This window comes from Pleuronectes platessa, chromosome 20 (assembly GCF_947347685.1).
Source record: "Pleuronectes platessa chromosome 20, fPlePla1.1, whole genome shotgun sequence".
Classification (NCBI taxonomy): domain Eukaryota; kingdom Metazoa; phylum Chordata; class Actinopteri; order Pleuronectiformes; family Pleuronectidae; genus Pleuronectes; species Pleuronectes platessa.
The window spans coordinates 20,347,874-20,364,701 of record NC_070645.1 but is presented as its reverse complement, the minus strand read 5'-3'; the positions used below and the strand labels follow the sequence as shown (position 1 = coordinate 20,364,701).

Below are 16,828 nucleotides of genomic sequence, written 5' to 3'. Positions count from 1 at the left end.
GCCCGGTGCTTCACCGATCACAGTCAGAAGGTTTCCCCCCCAACATGAACCAGGACGCCGGTGGTCCCCGGCTCTTGACCGTTATCCAGCTGCCCGGGGAACACGGGCCGGCTAGCTGGTTCCCTTCAGGCTAACGGCGCCGTTAACCCAGTGTCACCCAGTGTAACGCGCTGGTTAGTAACTGGTTAATAGTGACCAGTGAGCTGATGTGCTGGGTTGTGTCACACTGGTCTGGTGGGTGTAATGGCCCCTGGAGCTGCTGACATGTTCCAGCCTCGTGTTCACGTCATTTAATCGTTTGTCCACATGTCGCGTGTCCCCGGGTTTATATTTACTTCTTGTCTTACACTGAACCCGGGGGGGGGGGGGGGCGGGGGCGTGCAGATGTCTCTGTCCCTCCTCAGATCTCGCGATGTTGATCAACGAGACAGTGAGGGGGCTTCGAACACACAACCTAACACATCCAACTCCACAACACACAGGATTTAATGATCCAACTCTGTCAACACAACTTGTATCAGCTTCAATGTGAAACAACGTGGATCCGGTGGCACTTGAGGTTCTTCTGCGTCCACGCGTGAACCTGTTTCCTACCCAGATCTCTTCAACGTCCATCAGCTCCAACTCCTTCCACTTAGTAGCACTTTCCATTGTCCTGAAGTAAATGGACGCCAGAGCAACCAGAAGACACTCGACACCAGAACCTCTACAGCCCGGTGTCTCGGTGGTGAAACAGCAGAGTAGCAGCCACTGGGCTTTGACTTGTTGAATCCTCTTCACGACCCGGTGGTCATCAGTAAAGTCGTCTGGAACAGAGCGAAGCTGCGTCTCTCGTCCTCAAGGGACAGACAAGAAAACACGATGTTCCTTTGATGTGCCACACCGGGGACACACACAGTGAATTTGAGACAACCACCAGAAGTCAAACTCTCTAACACCAACATTTGTCCTCTACGCAAGTTCCTCCTCAAAGAAAACACGATCAACTCCAGTTGTTGTTCAAGGAGTTTGTTGTTCTAGACGTATCAAACTCACTGACAACACCGCCCCCCCCCCCCCCCACCACAGGGTCATCTGACCCGGGAGGAAGTGACGATATATTCTTTACCGTGGCAGACTCAAAGTGTTAGTGAGTTTTTTGACCAGGGACCAAAATTAGCTCGAGATCCCCTTCACGTCCCGATGGCGACTGAAGGAAATGATGGCGTGGCCGTCGTTCACCGACTGGTCCGCCTGCCCCCGTGCTCCCACTGCCAATCAGTTGTCAGCCAGACAGCCCCCCCCCGCCCCCCACCCGTCGGCTTCTATCCAGTGAACGTTTCATCAGTGAAGCTCGTTGATCTCTGACATCATTTGAGACCTTAGCTGCTGATCTTTGAAATCAACTCTAACTTTTAAATGAGTTCAGTAAAGTGCATCAACTTCGTTTTGAACAGAGCAGGAAATCCCCAGAAAGGCGTCTGTTGGTATATTTCATGTCTTGAATATAAAAGTGTTGTGCTGATGTTAATGGACGTGTGAATGTCTCCTGCAGCTCCCCTGACTCATCGCACCATGGCAGATACCGAGCATGACTTCCAGACCGGTGAGTCCGGCGCCTCCGCCACCTTCCCCATGCAGTGCTCCGCTCTGCGCAAGAACGGCTTCGTGGTGCTGAAGGGACGTCCCTGCAAAATCGTGGAGATGTCCACCTCCAAGACCGGCAAGCACGGGCATGCTAAGGTAGATCCTTAAAGCATCAATAGACAAAGATGTCCTCTGTGTTTTATCTCCTTCTTGGTCGAGCTATGGGAAATAACGGAAACTACAAAAGTTTTGATTCTGATAGTTCAGACTAAACTCTCCAAACGGGCCCTGAAGACGCAGCTCGTCAGTGAAAAGATGGATTATTTGTTTTGTACAGTTCAACATCGAGACAATTCTAAACATAAGACATTTAAAAAGAGCTTTCATTAAGAAATTAAAGATTTACATGGAGAAGAAATGAAGAGTGAAGCTCAAGTGTAAGGAATTAGTAATAACTTGATAAAAGACAGTGAACAGGAAAGTCTTCAGTTTCCTGCAGTTCTCAAAGTCGGAGCATAAAAACTGAACACAGCGACTCTGACCTTTAGTGACCTGACGGTTCATAACAAAGCTGTAACAAGGTAAAACAGTGAGTGTGAGATGTGAGGGGCGTGGGAGCCCTGTGGCTCGGAGCCTTCATAAAGCCTCCTTATCTTTTCAGTTTCCTTATCTCCTCTTCAAACACCACGGTGCTCCCACACGTACTTTGACCTCATGTGGTTTACCAAGATTCTGACTGTACATTTTCAAAGTTGTTATCAGCTAAATTCAGGAGTGGGTTTTTTTTAGTTCCACTTTTAATATTGAATATATTCCTGATCAGTGAATCTTTTAAATGAAGCTGTCTTGAAGTTTATTTGAAGTTAACTTGATGTCCTGTGTGCAGCTTTCTGAATCACTAAACTCTTACACTTTCTTCCTCAGGTTAATATGGTCGGCATCGACATCTTCACCAACAAGAAATTTGAAGATATGTGCCCCTCCACCCACAACATGGATGTTCCCGCAATCAAGAGATTAGACTACCAGGTAGGCAGCCGCTCCCTGACATGTCGGACATGTTCTTCCACACGTGTGTCACAGCTCAGAATGCATAACTCCATGAGAAGGACATGTGACCCAGCGTCCATCTGTTCCCACTGAGATCATCACTCACTTTCATCCAGTTGGGTATGAAGCTGAGCTCGAGGGTTTGGGAAACGGTGACAGCAGCTAAAATAATCTAATATCACTTACTAGTGTTTGCTGTTGAATATATGATAAAACTTTGAAAGCAAAAAATAAGATTTAGACCAAAGATATTTATACATTTGAAATGTTTGCAGGTGACTCACTCTGTTCACATTGCTTCAAACATTTTCCTGAAATTTCTGTTAGAAGTTTAGACCCAATTTTCCATTCTTTGTTAGTCTGATTCAATCGCTCAAATAATCATATTATATTAGACTTTGGGAAAACACTATCCTATTTAATTATCTTTACTTGTTCCTATGGTTTGAAAGATGGATTACACCATGTAGAGCTGAGTGGAGTCATAAACTCCATCTACTGATTCTCTACTGACTTGAATTAAGTATATTTCAGGTTCTACAAATAAGTCAAAAGAGATCTTTAAAATCTTGTGATTATTGTGACTTTTCGATGGACAGTGTCCTACATGTTGACATCGTGGCACTGAGACGTCTGAGGCTTGTTTACCTCAGGGCAGCTGTAGATCACTGTCCTGGTTTCATGTGAATTATTCTTATTAACAAGAAAGAAAATGTAAATGTTGTTCTACTCCGTCTGATCCTAAGAACAAGAGTGGGACTGAGTCGAGCACAGATCTGGTCTTTTTCATTCAGATCCACGAACGGGTGAATAAGTGAAAATGTCAAAACGTCCCATCTCGTGGTGTTAAAGAAAGAAAGGGGGAAACTATTCTTGAATCCACCTCCTGATCTGGATTCAGGCCAAACCTTAATGGGCTCTTCCCTGATGCGTACCACATCCCTCTATGGAGTTTCGTGGTAAACATTCCGGTAGTTTTCTTTTTCGTAATCTTGCTAACAAATGGACAGAAAGGGTTAAAAACATATTTTGTCCATGCAGATGTGGTTGATGGTTCTCTTTTCCCCTCCCCAGCTGATCAACATCAATGAAGGCTACATGTCCTTGTTGGGCGACAACGGTGAAGTCAGGGAGGACCTGCGTGTCCCCGAGAACGACATCGGCAAGGAGATCGAGTCCAAGTTCGAAGGAGGCGAGGATTTCCTGGTAAGTGTCACTTCTCTGTGAATCAAAAACTAATGTAGAAATCCATCTGAGGGTCACAAGATGCTTCACCAGTCTGATTCCTGGTCTGTCAACATATTGAATGTATTTGTAGTCATAGATATATATATATAAAGGCTAGATGTCGTACATGGCGGCCATCTTGCCACAGTCAGCTCACTCACCCATAACTTTGTGTTGGTAGTGGTACATGTACTTTTTAAATAAAATAAAATAACTCTTGATGTATATTTGCAAAGGAAGATCGTGTACCTATTTTGGAACATTATTCTATTTTTTAATAAGTATGCAGTTTCATAACCACATCTCAGACGTTTATAAAAAACCAAACCGTTTAAAAATCTGTTGAAAATTGAGCAAGTTATTGTTATCTAAAAAGTACATGTACCGCTACAACACAATGTTATGGGGGAGCGAGCTGACTGTGGCAAGATGGCCGCCATGTGCGGACGTTCAACTCCATTTGCCGAGACATCTAGCCTTTATATATATATCTATGTTTGTAGTCACCTGAAACCAGACTGTGTGTAGATGATGTGTTAGCAGCAGTAAGAACACACGTGAATTTCACTCTTCTGAAAACAGACATGACTTCTCCTCTTGAGTTAGAGCAGAGGAGGATTCTGATGACTGACTGGACCTCTGTGCTCTCCACAGGTCACCGTGATCAGTGCCATGGGGGAGGAGTGTGCTGTCGCTACCAAGGTCCTGCCCAACAAATAGGGAGACCAGACAACAAGCACCACCCACAACCAGTCTCTTGCATTCTCATCGGTTCTGTCACCAAAGCGTCGGCCTTCACAGACAACCTCAATCATTCTGTTGTGATTCATCATTGATCTTATTTCTCTCCTTTTTGCGTTGGCTCCCCTCGTGGCTGTTCTGGAACGTTCCCCCGCGGCTCGCTGCGTGGTCCTCCGCCCGATCACTGAAGTTTCTGTTCGCCAACGATCTACTTTATATAAAAACAACTTCAAAAATAATGATCGCTCGCTCGTTCCTGCTTATTTTCGCCTTCAAAGTGTTTGGTTTCTGCCACGCACGTTCCTGAATGTTTAAATAACAACAGGATTCAGCTTTTGTATGATTATTTTTTTATATTCTTTAGATTGAACATAGCGGGTGTTGAACCCTTTAGAGGGACGGGAGGGGGAGGGCAGCAGCTTGAGTTGTAGGGAGGGAGGGAGGGTCGCCCCTGTAGATACTAGATTCTGGTTTAGATTGTCCCAGTAGCAGCCGTGTCGCTTCCCAGTTTGGCCTGTGCTCTGGTTCCTGACTGGATTCTGTGCACTTAGATCAGATTTACCCCCAATCGCTGGGTTCGGTGGCGGCGAGGCACTTCCAAGCACTTGAGGTCCCCCCCCCCCCCCCCCCCTGCATGTCAAACCTCTAAAACCAAGAAAAGAGTAGTTCTATTTTTTTCTTCCCCCCCACCCCCCCCACCCCCACCCCAAGATGAACAGAAGCAAACTTCAGTGATTTCCCTCATGACGCCGGTCTCTGGTCTGTAGAAGTTGGAGGGCTGTGAGGAGCCTGTGCACTCACGCCTCTCGTTCTCCGGTCGAGGGCGCGCTCCGCTGACCCAGTCATACCCCCCCACCCCACCCCCCAGTACAAAAGGAGTGTTCAATTTTGTTTTGAGAGGCATGAGTGTGTAGCGGTGTGGGCCTCCGAAATGTGTGAGGCGGTTTGCAGTGAGGTGTGTGTATCTTTTGAGGGACTCGATCGGGGAGGGTGGTAGAGTTGCAAACTTTTTGTTCACTCGAGGCCTTTGTCACCTGACTGGAGATGGCAGAAATAAAATAATGAAACAAATGGACAAAAACTGCAAACTATGTCTGTCTGGTTTTGTTTCTATAATAAACCTGATAATGAGTTTGAAGAGAATTCACTTTGTTCACATGTTCTGCCTGAAGTTTCCTCGAGCTGTCAAAAAGCAGCAGCTCCTCGATCAAGACAGGAAACTTTATTTTGAAGTTCTCCAGCCTCCAGTGGAAACTCTTTTTCAAAATACCATTTTATTTGTGAAACTACAGAACATTTACTTTTTCATTTTCACTGTTGATTTGAAGTAGAAGGTAACGTGAACCATGTCAAGCTGTTCTCTAGAATCCATGAGAAACCTGATACCTGGACAGGTGGTGAAACGCTGAGCTCCAGTTTAATGAGTCTCTGGAGTTTTCTTACAGTTAGTGATGTAGCCAAACAGTGCTAATGAAACCACGTTCAGCTTCAGTGGTTATGGATTTTTATTTGTTTCTGACACAAATCGCACACAGATGAAAACAACCTGTGGTCGAGGTAAATGCACAAAATACAGAAAACAATGAAACCTGTGCTGCTGGTTTTATTTTCTCACTCCGGAGCTGCTTCTCTGCCTTATATGATCATTCTGGTTATACAATAATTATACAGGTTTTGGAGACTATTGCATCTCACCCAGCACTGCAGACGTCTGAGGTTAATATGGGAATACTGTTTACTTGTAAAATATATGATTTAATAATGCATGTTTAAGAGAGAAACAAATTAGTATGATGTTCAATATATATATGTACACATCAGTCCACTTATTAACACAGCTCCTTTCTTTCTGGTTTATTAGAAAACATTTGCTTGATGGAAAAACTGCAAAAATATAAATCTGTTACATCAAGTTTTGTCTAAGATTTCTCAAATAATGAACAATTAAAAAAACCGACAACTGCAGGATGAGAGCAGTTTGACTTCAGACAGAAAGAAGTGTTTAATTATAGTATAAATAATACTAATAGATGGTATTTCACACTATTAACATGAATAAATATTCAAGTATAAATATGTAAAACAAAACATGGCATATTAAATATAAAATAAAAAATGTGAAAGATATAACTCAAGTATAGTTGAGTATGAAATTGAAAAAATATAATGAAATAGGTAAACATAAAGTATCAGAATATAATTGAAAAAAGTGAATGAATAAAGTATGAAAAATAAGAAATAATGAATATAAAGAACAAGAGCCTTTCTGTGTTCCTGACGTCTCTGTCCTTTCAACAATAAAATTACATTGTGTCTCTGTATGAACATCAGTGATCAGAAGTGAATTGTGGTTAGTTTCCAGAGACTTTCACTTCTGTGAGGTTTTGACTGGAGGACTTTTACTTGTAGTGGAGGAAGTCAACGGAAAGTGCTTCAGAGTGAACCTGAGAGAACCTGAGAGAACCTGAGAGTAGAAGTAGAACCTGTCTCAGTTTCCTCTCCGGGAAGTTCTCCCTGTCACGTGATCCTCTCACTCTGACGTGACGTCATGCTCTGAGGTTAAGTAATAACTGTGGTTCAGTTGTTCTGCAGGAAATCAAAGTGTGTGAATGATGAACGAGCTTCTCTCTGGACCAGGTTCGAGCTGCAGCTGAACTTCTACCACTTCAGATTCCAGGTGGAACTACCTCAACATGTTTTCATGTTTAAATTCTGAAGCTTTAACTTTAATCTCAATTTTTCAAACTTTATTCTACTGAGTTCCGCTCCGACACCATATGTGGTAATGACCTTCCGGGCTGTCAGCCCCACGTCACTTCCGCTTCCTCCTTTCGCTTCCGTTCTGTCAACATGGCGCCGGTGAGTCCAGCGCGCTGCCGCTGTCTTTACTTCATTTCTCGCTTGTTTCTGTGATCCAGCGCGTGCTCGTGTGGTTTGATCGACTGTTTCTATCGAACTCTTTGATTCGATCAAGTTTTCTGACTTTCAATCGTTTTCGTGTCCACGTTCGCTCGCACGTGCTCCCGTTGACAGGACTCCATAGGAAAACTAGGCGTTTTATGTAAAATCTCTGTTTCTCTCGCAGATGGTTTTAAAATGTGCTTTTTACAGTTAATCATCCTGAACTGTAACGTTCACTAGTTAATTCGGCATCACTGTGTATGAGCCAACAGTTTATCTGCTCCAGAAATAAAACACTTTCACCAAAGACTCACTCAAGTTAACGGGGAAGTTGTCTTGGACTGTTGGAGCTCACTGTATATATGCCTAAGTGATATAAGACTTATTACTATAATTTAATAGAGGCATTTTAAAAGGTCTGTTAATATCTTACATTAAGAAAAATGTGTATTAAATTGTTTAAGTTACCACAGAGACAAATGAGTAATTTAGGTAATTGTAGCATGACAGCACGTGATATTAGAGGAAATTATTAAATAGATAAGATAAAATCATAACTGATCCCAAACTAGTTCAATCCCCTTGTGACAGCAGCAGACCGATCAGAGTGAAGTTCACAAGATAACAAAAATACAAAAGAAGACAACATAATAATAATAAATACAGAATATGTACCTAATGGAGACGTCTTGTTTTTCACCAGCTTAAACTTAATGTGATAAAGAAATACGTGAATGAGATGGTTTTGATGTGATGTCATATTATTCTTATTATTTCTGGTGTTTTCCGTCACAGATGAAACCGAAGAGACCGACTGTCGGTAGAAAGTCCAAGAAGGGAGCGGCCTGGAAGTTCACCTTGGACCTGACCCACCCGGTGGAGGACGGGATCCTGGACTCGGCAAACTTTGTAAGTCTTCACTGCTGCTGGTGACTCGGCTCATTTTAGAAATAAAGATAAACTGTTATAATCCATAAGGTTACTGGACTGCCTTGCTGTCCCATAGGAAACAAGTTACTGGAGTTATGGTTAACCCTGTGTGCGGACTAGGGCCCACTTCCCTAGCTCCAACTCTACTAGGGTTCTCTTCCCTAGTGCGTCACTGTGCTCTGTTCAATAGGAAACCTTCCTCAAAGAGAGGATCAAGGTCAATGGAAAGACGGGGAATCTGGGTAACAGCGTCCAGGTGGGACGCATGAAGAACAAGATCAACGTCTCGTCTGAGAACCAGTTCTCCAAAAGGTGAGACGGGACGTCCTGCAGCTCCTCGACCTCAGAGGAACCTTTTTTTATTTTATTATTGAGCACAGCATCAATGAAAATCTGTTAAATACTCTCTGTCCAGGTATCTGAAGTATCTGACAAAAAAGTACCTGAAGAAGAACAACCTGCGTGACTGGCTCCGGGTGGTGGCGTCGGACAAGGAGACGTACGAGCTGCGTTACTTCCAGATCAGTCAGGAGGACGAGGAGTCGGAGACGGACGAGTAGAGGTGTCTCTGTCAGCAGCAGGACACGAGAATAAATGTGGAAAAACAAACTTTTCTGTCCTGGTTTTTATTTTCTAAAAATAAGATCCGATTATGCTCCTGAAGATGAGGTTGTAATGAACGAGTCTAAACAACACAGGACGAGTGTGATGCTGATGAGATGAGCCGGTCTTCAGATAAGAGACGAGGACAGATTCCTGGAATCAATAGTTAAACACATGGACGCTGTAAACATGCATTTGTGTTTAGAGCATTTAAACAAGACATTGACTTTACAATATCTACATAATAATAATGGGGAAATAAAAATTATTATATGTGAATGACAGATAAATAATTAAAAACATGCATCTCAGTAATAAACACGCCTGTATTCATTCAAATGTAGCGTTAGCTGCTTGTGGATTGATGCACATTAAGTGACATCTGCTGAGGTTACCCTCTCACCAAAGTATAAACACTTAGTTCATGAAGTGATTCACACTTCAGTCTCCAGAAGACCTTCTCCCTATGACCCTCATGTTTGTGGAATCACTGCAGGACTTGAATCAAGCTGAATGACTTTTCCTCAGTGGACCTGCAGAACTAGAAGCTGACGCTTTAATGGTGCAGTACTGTAAATGTCCACTAGGCAGAGTTGAGCACGTGTCAGCACATCAAACAGAAAGACTTGAAGGTGAAACACAAACTCCACCAAAGCCCAACTGCTCCTGACACTGAATCAAGCTGCAGACAGTCACTCATCAGTCCTCTGAATGGGATTCAGCTTCTTCTTCATGAAGATCCATGAATTAGTCTCTGAGAAATCAGTGAAAATGTAGAAAAACTTCCTGTTACACGATTTTTAAAGAAAGTGCAGAAGGATTCATGGATTTTATAAAGCCGATATTCACAAATCACAATTTGTCTCATTTCACTGCATCATGTATCAGAGTCAACAACCAAAATATACCAGAAAATAAAGTAAATAAGTTAAATGCTAAATAAATAAAGGAAAACTTGATCCTAACTACAAATTAGTTTCTATATTATATGGAAAAGGCCCCACAGGATAATACTTACAATAAGGTGGGGGGGGGGGGGTAAATGCAATAAAACATTAATTATCATATTTGATGTTTGAACGGCCTATCACTCCATCTCCTCTTCATCTCACGTCTTGGAGCAGGAGACGGACACGAGGACATGAGGACACATCTGTCCTCAGTCTTTGTTCTGCTGCTGTCAATCACTTCAGGCTGCCAACGAAAAGCTTCATTCCCCTAAAGTGAGAAGGGATGTTTTGCTTTGCCCCTGTTCTTCTGTGTGTGTGTGTGTGTGTGTGTGTGTGTGTGTGTGTGTCTGTTTGGATCCACTCCCGCTCACCCATCTGTTGTGTATGAAGCATCAGCCTCAGGAATGTCTCCACCTTTAGCCGCTCTGGATTCTGTTTTATTTCACACACACACTCAGCAGTTAGAAGCTTCATGGATATTTACCTAAAGGGAGGAAAGTAGAGAAGTTCAGCACAAAGATCTCATAAATCTGCTTTAATGTTTAGAAATACATCTCATTTGATTTATAAAGCATGTTTTATACACAGAGGTAGATTCAAGATGCTGCTCAGGGACACTAAAAGAAAACTACTGGAAATCTGAAAGCACAAAGGTTAAGATTTATAAGATTAAAGAAAAGAATAAAAAAATTAAATAAATAGGATTAATCTGTATCAAAATTGAAAAATAAGTTGAGCGGAAAAAATAATACAACAAGATAGAACGGTTGAATACTATAAAAAATGTAGATCGAAACTTCAATCCTATATAATAGCTTAGTTAAATTCCTTGTGAACAAAGTGTGAGGTCAGAGGTCAAGTGTTTTCCGTTGATGTAATCTGACCCAAGCATCATATTACAGCGCAGCCTGCAGACACAGATCCAAGAGACACCAGCTGGTTCGTGAAGCTTCTGATTGGTCGATGGTTGACCATCAGCCAGTCCACGAGCTTCCTGTCATCACCTCCAACATGGCGGCTGCTCTGGGCCTCGAAACCACCTTTTCCTCCACTTGTTCTTGTTCTGCTGGAGCCATGCTCCTCCCATATCTGTGTTCAAATGTTCAGCATGAGGTTCGTCTGTGTTCTGCATTAGTTTGGACACATTTCTTTAAGATAACACAAAATAAACTGTATGATCTCTTCAAGATATTAAATTTGAATAATTTTTTAATGAAGTTGGTACGGCTTTCGCTTTATTTGGCCACATTTAACCTTAAAACTCCCAAAACCCAAATCTATCGGTTTACACATCATTGGAGAGACTGATCAACACAAACACACACACACACCTGGTCGGTTCCCACCCTGCATACAAACAGGAGAACGTCCCCTACAGCAGCTGCAGCTCACAGTGGACTACACACACCTTGTGTATCGTCTCCTCCACTAAATGAAAGATCACACACTCTGCTCAGTGTTGAATATTTCATCAGCCTGGTCACATGGTGTCAGGTTGAATGGTAAACGCTGCGTCTTCACCAGTTCCTGCCGGTGGAGCCGAGGATCAGGAGGGAACCAACGGGTCAGAGAGAATCAGGTGTGTATCCAAGAACCGGCTGTTTTCAGATCATCACTTATCGGCCTCGAGCTGTCTGTGCTCTCACCTCTCTGACATCACACTCAGCCAGGTGTGTGTGTAAGTGTATAAGTGTATAAGTGTTTGAGAGTGTGTGTGCGTGTGTGTGTGTGTGTGTGTGAGAGTGTGTGTGTGTGTGTGTGTGTGTGTGTGTGTGTGTGTGTGTGAGAGTGTGTGTGTGTGAGTGTGTGTTTGTGTGTTTTCCAGTGTGAATCACTCGTTGCAGATTTGATCCCTTCGCTCCTCGACTCTGTTCAGTTGGAGTTTTACTGTAGTCGTACTTTTCCGTTGTGAAAGTAGATCCTCTGTGTTCATTAATGTTTCAGAGTCTCGCTTCAGTGAGTGAGCAGAGCAGCCGACAGGATCACAGTGTGGGGGGGGGTTATTAAAGAGTGTGTAAGATTGACTTCTGTACGATAAGAACACAAGACTCGATGTACTTTGTTAAAAAGACCAAGCTCCTGTCAGGCTGAGAATCATGTTTCATATACAACTTAAAGCCTCTTTATCTGACAGCTGGACTGTTGTTGTCTGTCTCCACAGAGTCTGGACCTCCACTCTGTGTTGGCTGATGAGGAGGCTCCTGATGAGAGGTGAAGAATGACAGAGGGACTGAGACTCACGTTGACTTAGAGCAGCTGATCGAGGGGGGGGGTGTGATGGCGGCGTGGCTGAGCCGGGTGTCCCTGGGGGACGCCTGGTACAACACCTGCACCCGCCTGCTGAGGACCAAGCCCGTGGGCTCCATGGCCCGCGGCTCAGACGACCTCACCGAGCTCGGGGAGGGGTCGGGGGTCGGCCTGGCCAAGGTGCTGACCACCGTGGACCTGGTGTCGCTCGGCGTGGGCAGCTGTGTCGGCACGGGGATGTACGTGGTGGCCGGGCTGGTCGCCAAGAACATGGCCGGGCCGGGGGTCATCCTGTCCTTTATCATTGCAGCGGTGGCCTCGATACTGTCAGGTGAGACGTCCCTGTAGAACCATGAACCTCCTGTGGGGCCCCCGACTGTGAAGGAACCAACAAACCAACCTATTGAATTGTGCGATTGTCTTTAAGGTGTGTGCTACGCAGAGTTCGGTGTCCGGGTCCCGAAAACCACCGGCTCCGCCTACACCTACAGCTACGTGACGGTCGGGGAGTTCGTGGCGTTCTTCATCGGCTGGAACTTGATCCTGGAGTATCTGATCGGCACGGCGGCCGGGGCCTCGGCTCTCAGCAGCATGTTCGATTCCCTGGCCAATCACAGCATCAGCGACTACATGATAACACACCTGGGCACGCTCAGAGGCCTCGGTCAGTACCATCAGTGTGTGTGTGTGTGTGTGTGTGTGTGTGTGTGTGTGTCGTCTTACGTCTTCTTTCTGTGTGTCTTTTGTTTGATGAAGATGTCAAAGACAACCCACGTGTGTCTGTTGTGTGTCTGTCTCAGGTAAAGGAGAGGACACGTACCCCGACCTGCTCGCCCTGTTCATCGCCCTCCTGGTGACGGCTATCATCGCTCTGGGCGTGCGCAACTCGGTGGGCTTCAACAATGTCCTCAACGTGGTCAACCTGGTGGTGTGGGTCTTCATGATCATCGCCGGACTCTTCTTCCTCTCTGCCGGCAACTGGGAGGGGGGCCGGTTCCTGCCGTTCGGCTGGTCGGGGGTGAGTCGTGAAGCACTGAACGAGTTGGAGGCTACGAGTTAAAACAAGATGAGATACAGTGATCAGCTGTTTGTGTTCAGGTGATGCAAGGAGCCGCCACGTGTTTCTACGCCTTCATCGGCTTCGACATCATCGCGACGACAGGAGAGGAGGCGAAGAACCCGAACACCTCCATCCCGTACGCCATCACCGCCTCGCTGGTCGCCTGCCTCACCGCCTACGTGTCGGTCAGTGTGTGTGTGTGTGTGTGTGTGTGTGTAACACAAAGGAACCATCTGAACGGTTCATTATCGTGTCTGTTGAGAGGAGGACTTCCACAAACCCACTTCCCTCTGTGAAGGTGAGCGTGATCCTGACTCTCATGGTTCCCTACGACCTGATCGACGGCTCGGCTCCGCTCATCGAGATGTTCGCGGTGCACGGTTTCCTGTGGGGGAAGTACATCGTGGCCGTGGGCTCCATCGCCGGCCTCACCGTCTCCCTGCTGGGATCTTTGTTCCCACTGCCCAGGGTCATCTACGCCATGGCCCAGGACGGACTGCTGTTCAGGTGGGACGCTGAGACTCGCAAACCGGTTAAGTGTCTTCTTGTTGTGTAACGCTTGTTGTGTAACGCTGTGGCCACTGTGTGTGCAGGTGGCTGTCACACGTCTCTGCTCTCACCCACACTCCGGCGGCGGCGTGCTTGGTGTCGGGGATCTTCGCAGCCCTCCTCGCTCTGCTGGTGAGCCTCAGGGACCTGATTGAGATGATGTCCATCGGCACGCTGCTGGCCTACACCCTGGTCAGCGTGTGTGTGCTCTTACTGCGCTACCAGCCGGACGAACACACCGACACGCACCAGTTCAGCTCCGGTGAGGACGTGGAGGACCTGAGGCACCAGGACGACGGAGCCATGCCCACAAAAGACGACCAGATGCTGATCGGAGACTCGGGCGGGGACGGCTCTTCGTCCTACCACGCCGGTGGGACTGAAGGAGAGGGAGACGATTCTGATTTCCACACAGGCCACGCCTCCTTGCTGAAAAGGCTTCTGGGAGGTCATTACTACACGCTGAGGTTGCGGGTTGGAATCCCTGACGCGTCGGCCCGGCCCACGCCCGCCACCGGCCGCATAGTGACCAGATGCACCGTCCTCCTCTTCTTCATGTCCTTCCTCCTGTGGTCCACCGTGATATTTGGCGTTGAGCAGGGCACGGGGGCCGGGGCGGTGTTCTCGGGGCTGATGGCCACATCGATGGTGGTTTCCATGGTGAAGCTTATGATTATGATTTTACAGCAGCCGGAGAGCCCACGGAAACTGGCCTACATGGCGCCCTGCGTGCCCTTTGTCCCGGCTGCGGCCATCTTGGTCAACAGCTACCTCATGCTGAAGCTGTCTCCACTCACCTGGGCCAGGTTCACCGTCTGGTGCCTCATCGGTGAGTTCCAACACCATTGGTTCTGAATCATAAACTGTTTGTGTAGAATATATTGGATGAGGCAGCTTTCTGAAGACTGGTGTGTAAGTTGTGCTCTAACGGTGGTTAATAGTTAATACTCAATGTTTTATAGACAATTTGTTATTCATAGACTTTTATCAGATCCAACACACAGTGGCTCCAGTTTGTAACAACCAAGACAAATGTTGATGTTATTTCATTATTTCACTTTATGGGAGATCTGCGAGGAGGTTATGTTTCCACCCTGTGTGCTGGTTTCAGGACTGAGTGTGTGTGATCTGGTGTGTGTCTGTTGGGCCTTGTCTCTGTTTGGTCTGGTGACCAGATGAAGTGAGGGCCTGGATTCCATGAAGGTGGATAACTCTGCCCAGGTGGACAGTGTCCTGACGTCTCCACCTGTCTCAGCTTCCACACTCTGAGTTAACCCACTCCGTCTGTCCCCCCCCAGGTCTGCTGATCTATGGCTGCTATGGAGTGTGGCACAGCGAGCTGGAGCTGAAGGCCCGCGAGCAGCAGGCCCACGCCAGCTCCTACCAGCGCTACGACGACCACCTGGAAGACACCTTCTCCCCTGACGATGACCTTTGCCCCCAGGAACAAGACGAGAGACCCTACCAGGGCTGGTCGGCCCCGGAGGAGAGGGGGAACCAGCAGCAGCAGCAGCAGAACCAGTATGAGGAGCAGAACCAGTGTGAGGGCCGGGAGGCGGAGCAGTGTGAGGACGGGGGTGAGGAGTATGGATACCAGTCTGCACCAGGTCGCCAGCACACAGGCCGAGGGGGCGGGTCCAGGGGACGGACCAATCAGGGCTTCGAGGCAGGCGAAGAGGACAACTGACTACAGGAGGTTTTCTGTTTTTAACTGAGGTGAACGTGTAAAGAACGAATAGAAAGACTCATTCAATGTGAGACAATCAATTACTAACAAGTCATTCTTAGTAAAGTAAGCTGGGGTTCTGATGAGAGGTCCTGTTCCATCAGGCAGCTGCACTTCCTGGTGTGGGCGGGGCTTAACTCTACCAATGAAACATCTTCTGCTAATACAAACCCGGAGCTGTCAGCCAATGACATTTAGCGGTGAAGCCTCAGTGTGGGCGGAGCCTGGACGTCAGGGAGCGGAATCGACAGGCTCCTCCCATTGCAGATGTTTCACTGGATGAGGTTCACACATATAGAACTACAGCTGTGATGCGTACATGTTGCTCCAAGCAGGTTTAACTCTCAACATGGCTGACCTTGTAGGATTCAATGTTTCTTTGCAGGTAAAGAATCCTACCTTATTCTCTCTATTGCTTGTGGCTGTTCATATTTCCCGCTCTTACTCTCTGACCCTGAACGCCTCATAATAACTCTCCCGTTGGTTTTGTTTGTGTGCGTTATTTACAACTTCTCAAAATCTTCAGCCCTGAACGTCACTTGTGTTGTTTTCTTTTGTGTCTTCGTGTGAAAGGTGTTTAAAGTGACAGTGTTTGTGTTTCTCTGTGTCGGCAAAAACAGATGTGTTGTATTTGTTCGTGTTGGAGGAATAAATGTGTCTTTTTGAGTGAAATGATTTATCCTGAGACTCTTTATTAGTAAACATTTAACTTTTATTAGTTGCAGCACCTGACAAAAGCTTTTAATGCAGCTACACAGGTATTTGATATTTTAATAGCAAAACAAGTGTTTTTATGGGTTAAATAGGAACTGATCAGAAGCTCTGAAACTAATACTTTTAAATGATGTCTAAAAATAACTGTACTGACACACAAAGAAATAAAAGTAAAATGAAGAACAATAAAATATGGTAGTTTTTAAAGCGTGTTCTGACATGTGACAAACATTTAACACATATTTAGATTTTTTAGTTTGGTCAATGTCTTGACTGCTAACATGGAGGAGGGGGGGTTTATAACTGCAACCAGCCTCTAGGTGGCGATGGAGGCGCTTTGGCTTTACTTTTGGGAGCTGTCATGTCGTCCATCTTTATTTACAGTCTTCTGTTTGTATGTTGCTGAACCAAGAGCAGTAGAAGAAGTAATGAGTGTTAAAACATATGTGGATAAACGTCTTTAATTTGTGTCCTTCTTGTTCTTATCAGAGTTTTACTTTGTGAAACAATAATCTCATTTCACTGACTCCGCCCAGTGAGCATCAATTCAACCAATTAGATGAC

General features: G+C 45.8%; 3 protein-coding genes across 3 annotated transcripts; all 3 read left to right on the top strand.

Annotated features, from left to right (window-relative positions):
* Nucleotides 1–1,061: 1,061 nt before the first annotated feature.
* On the top strand, nucleotides 1,062–5,727 carry eif5a (eukaryotic translation initiation factor 5A; the record flags this gene model as incomplete). The annotated part of the gene is given in 4 exon segments (XM_053412793.1): nucleotides 1,062–1,722; nucleotides 2,491–2,595; nucleotides 3,691–3,822; nucleotides 4,498–5,727. Coding segments are annotated over 4 exon segments (504 nt in total). The 3' UTR covers nucleotides 4,564–5,727.
* Nucleotides 5,728–7,397: 1,670 nt separating this feature from the next.
* rpl22l1 (ribosomal protein L22-like 1) lies at nucleotides 7,398–9,024 on the top strand. Its single transcript, XM_053412372.1, has 4 exons — nucleotides 7,398–7,443; nucleotides 8,281–8,394; nucleotides 8,606–8,727; nucleotides 8,831–9,024. The coding sequence occupies exons 1-4, from the start codon at nucleotides 7,435–7,437 to the stop codon at nucleotides 8,973–8,975; spliced, it is 390 nt and encodes a 129-aa protein (XP_053268347.1). The 5' UTR covers nucleotides 7,398–7,434; the 3' UTR covers nucleotides 8,976–9,024.
* Nucleotides 9,025–12,245: 3,221 nt separating this feature from the next.
* LOC128425831 (probable cationic amino acid transporter) lies at nucleotides 12,246–15,511 on the top strand. The gene is made up of 7 exons (XM_053412658.1): nucleotides 12,246–12,546; nucleotides 12,643–12,879; nucleotides 13,016–13,233; nucleotides 13,314–13,460; nucleotides 13,574–13,782; nucleotides 13,869–14,653; nucleotides 15,123–15,511. Exons 1-7 carry the CDS (start codon nucleotides 12,246–12,248, stop codon nucleotides 15,509–15,511), a joined length of 2,286 nt encoding a protein of 761 aa, XP_053268633.1.
* Nucleotides 15,512–16,828: the final 1,317 nt, after the last annotated feature.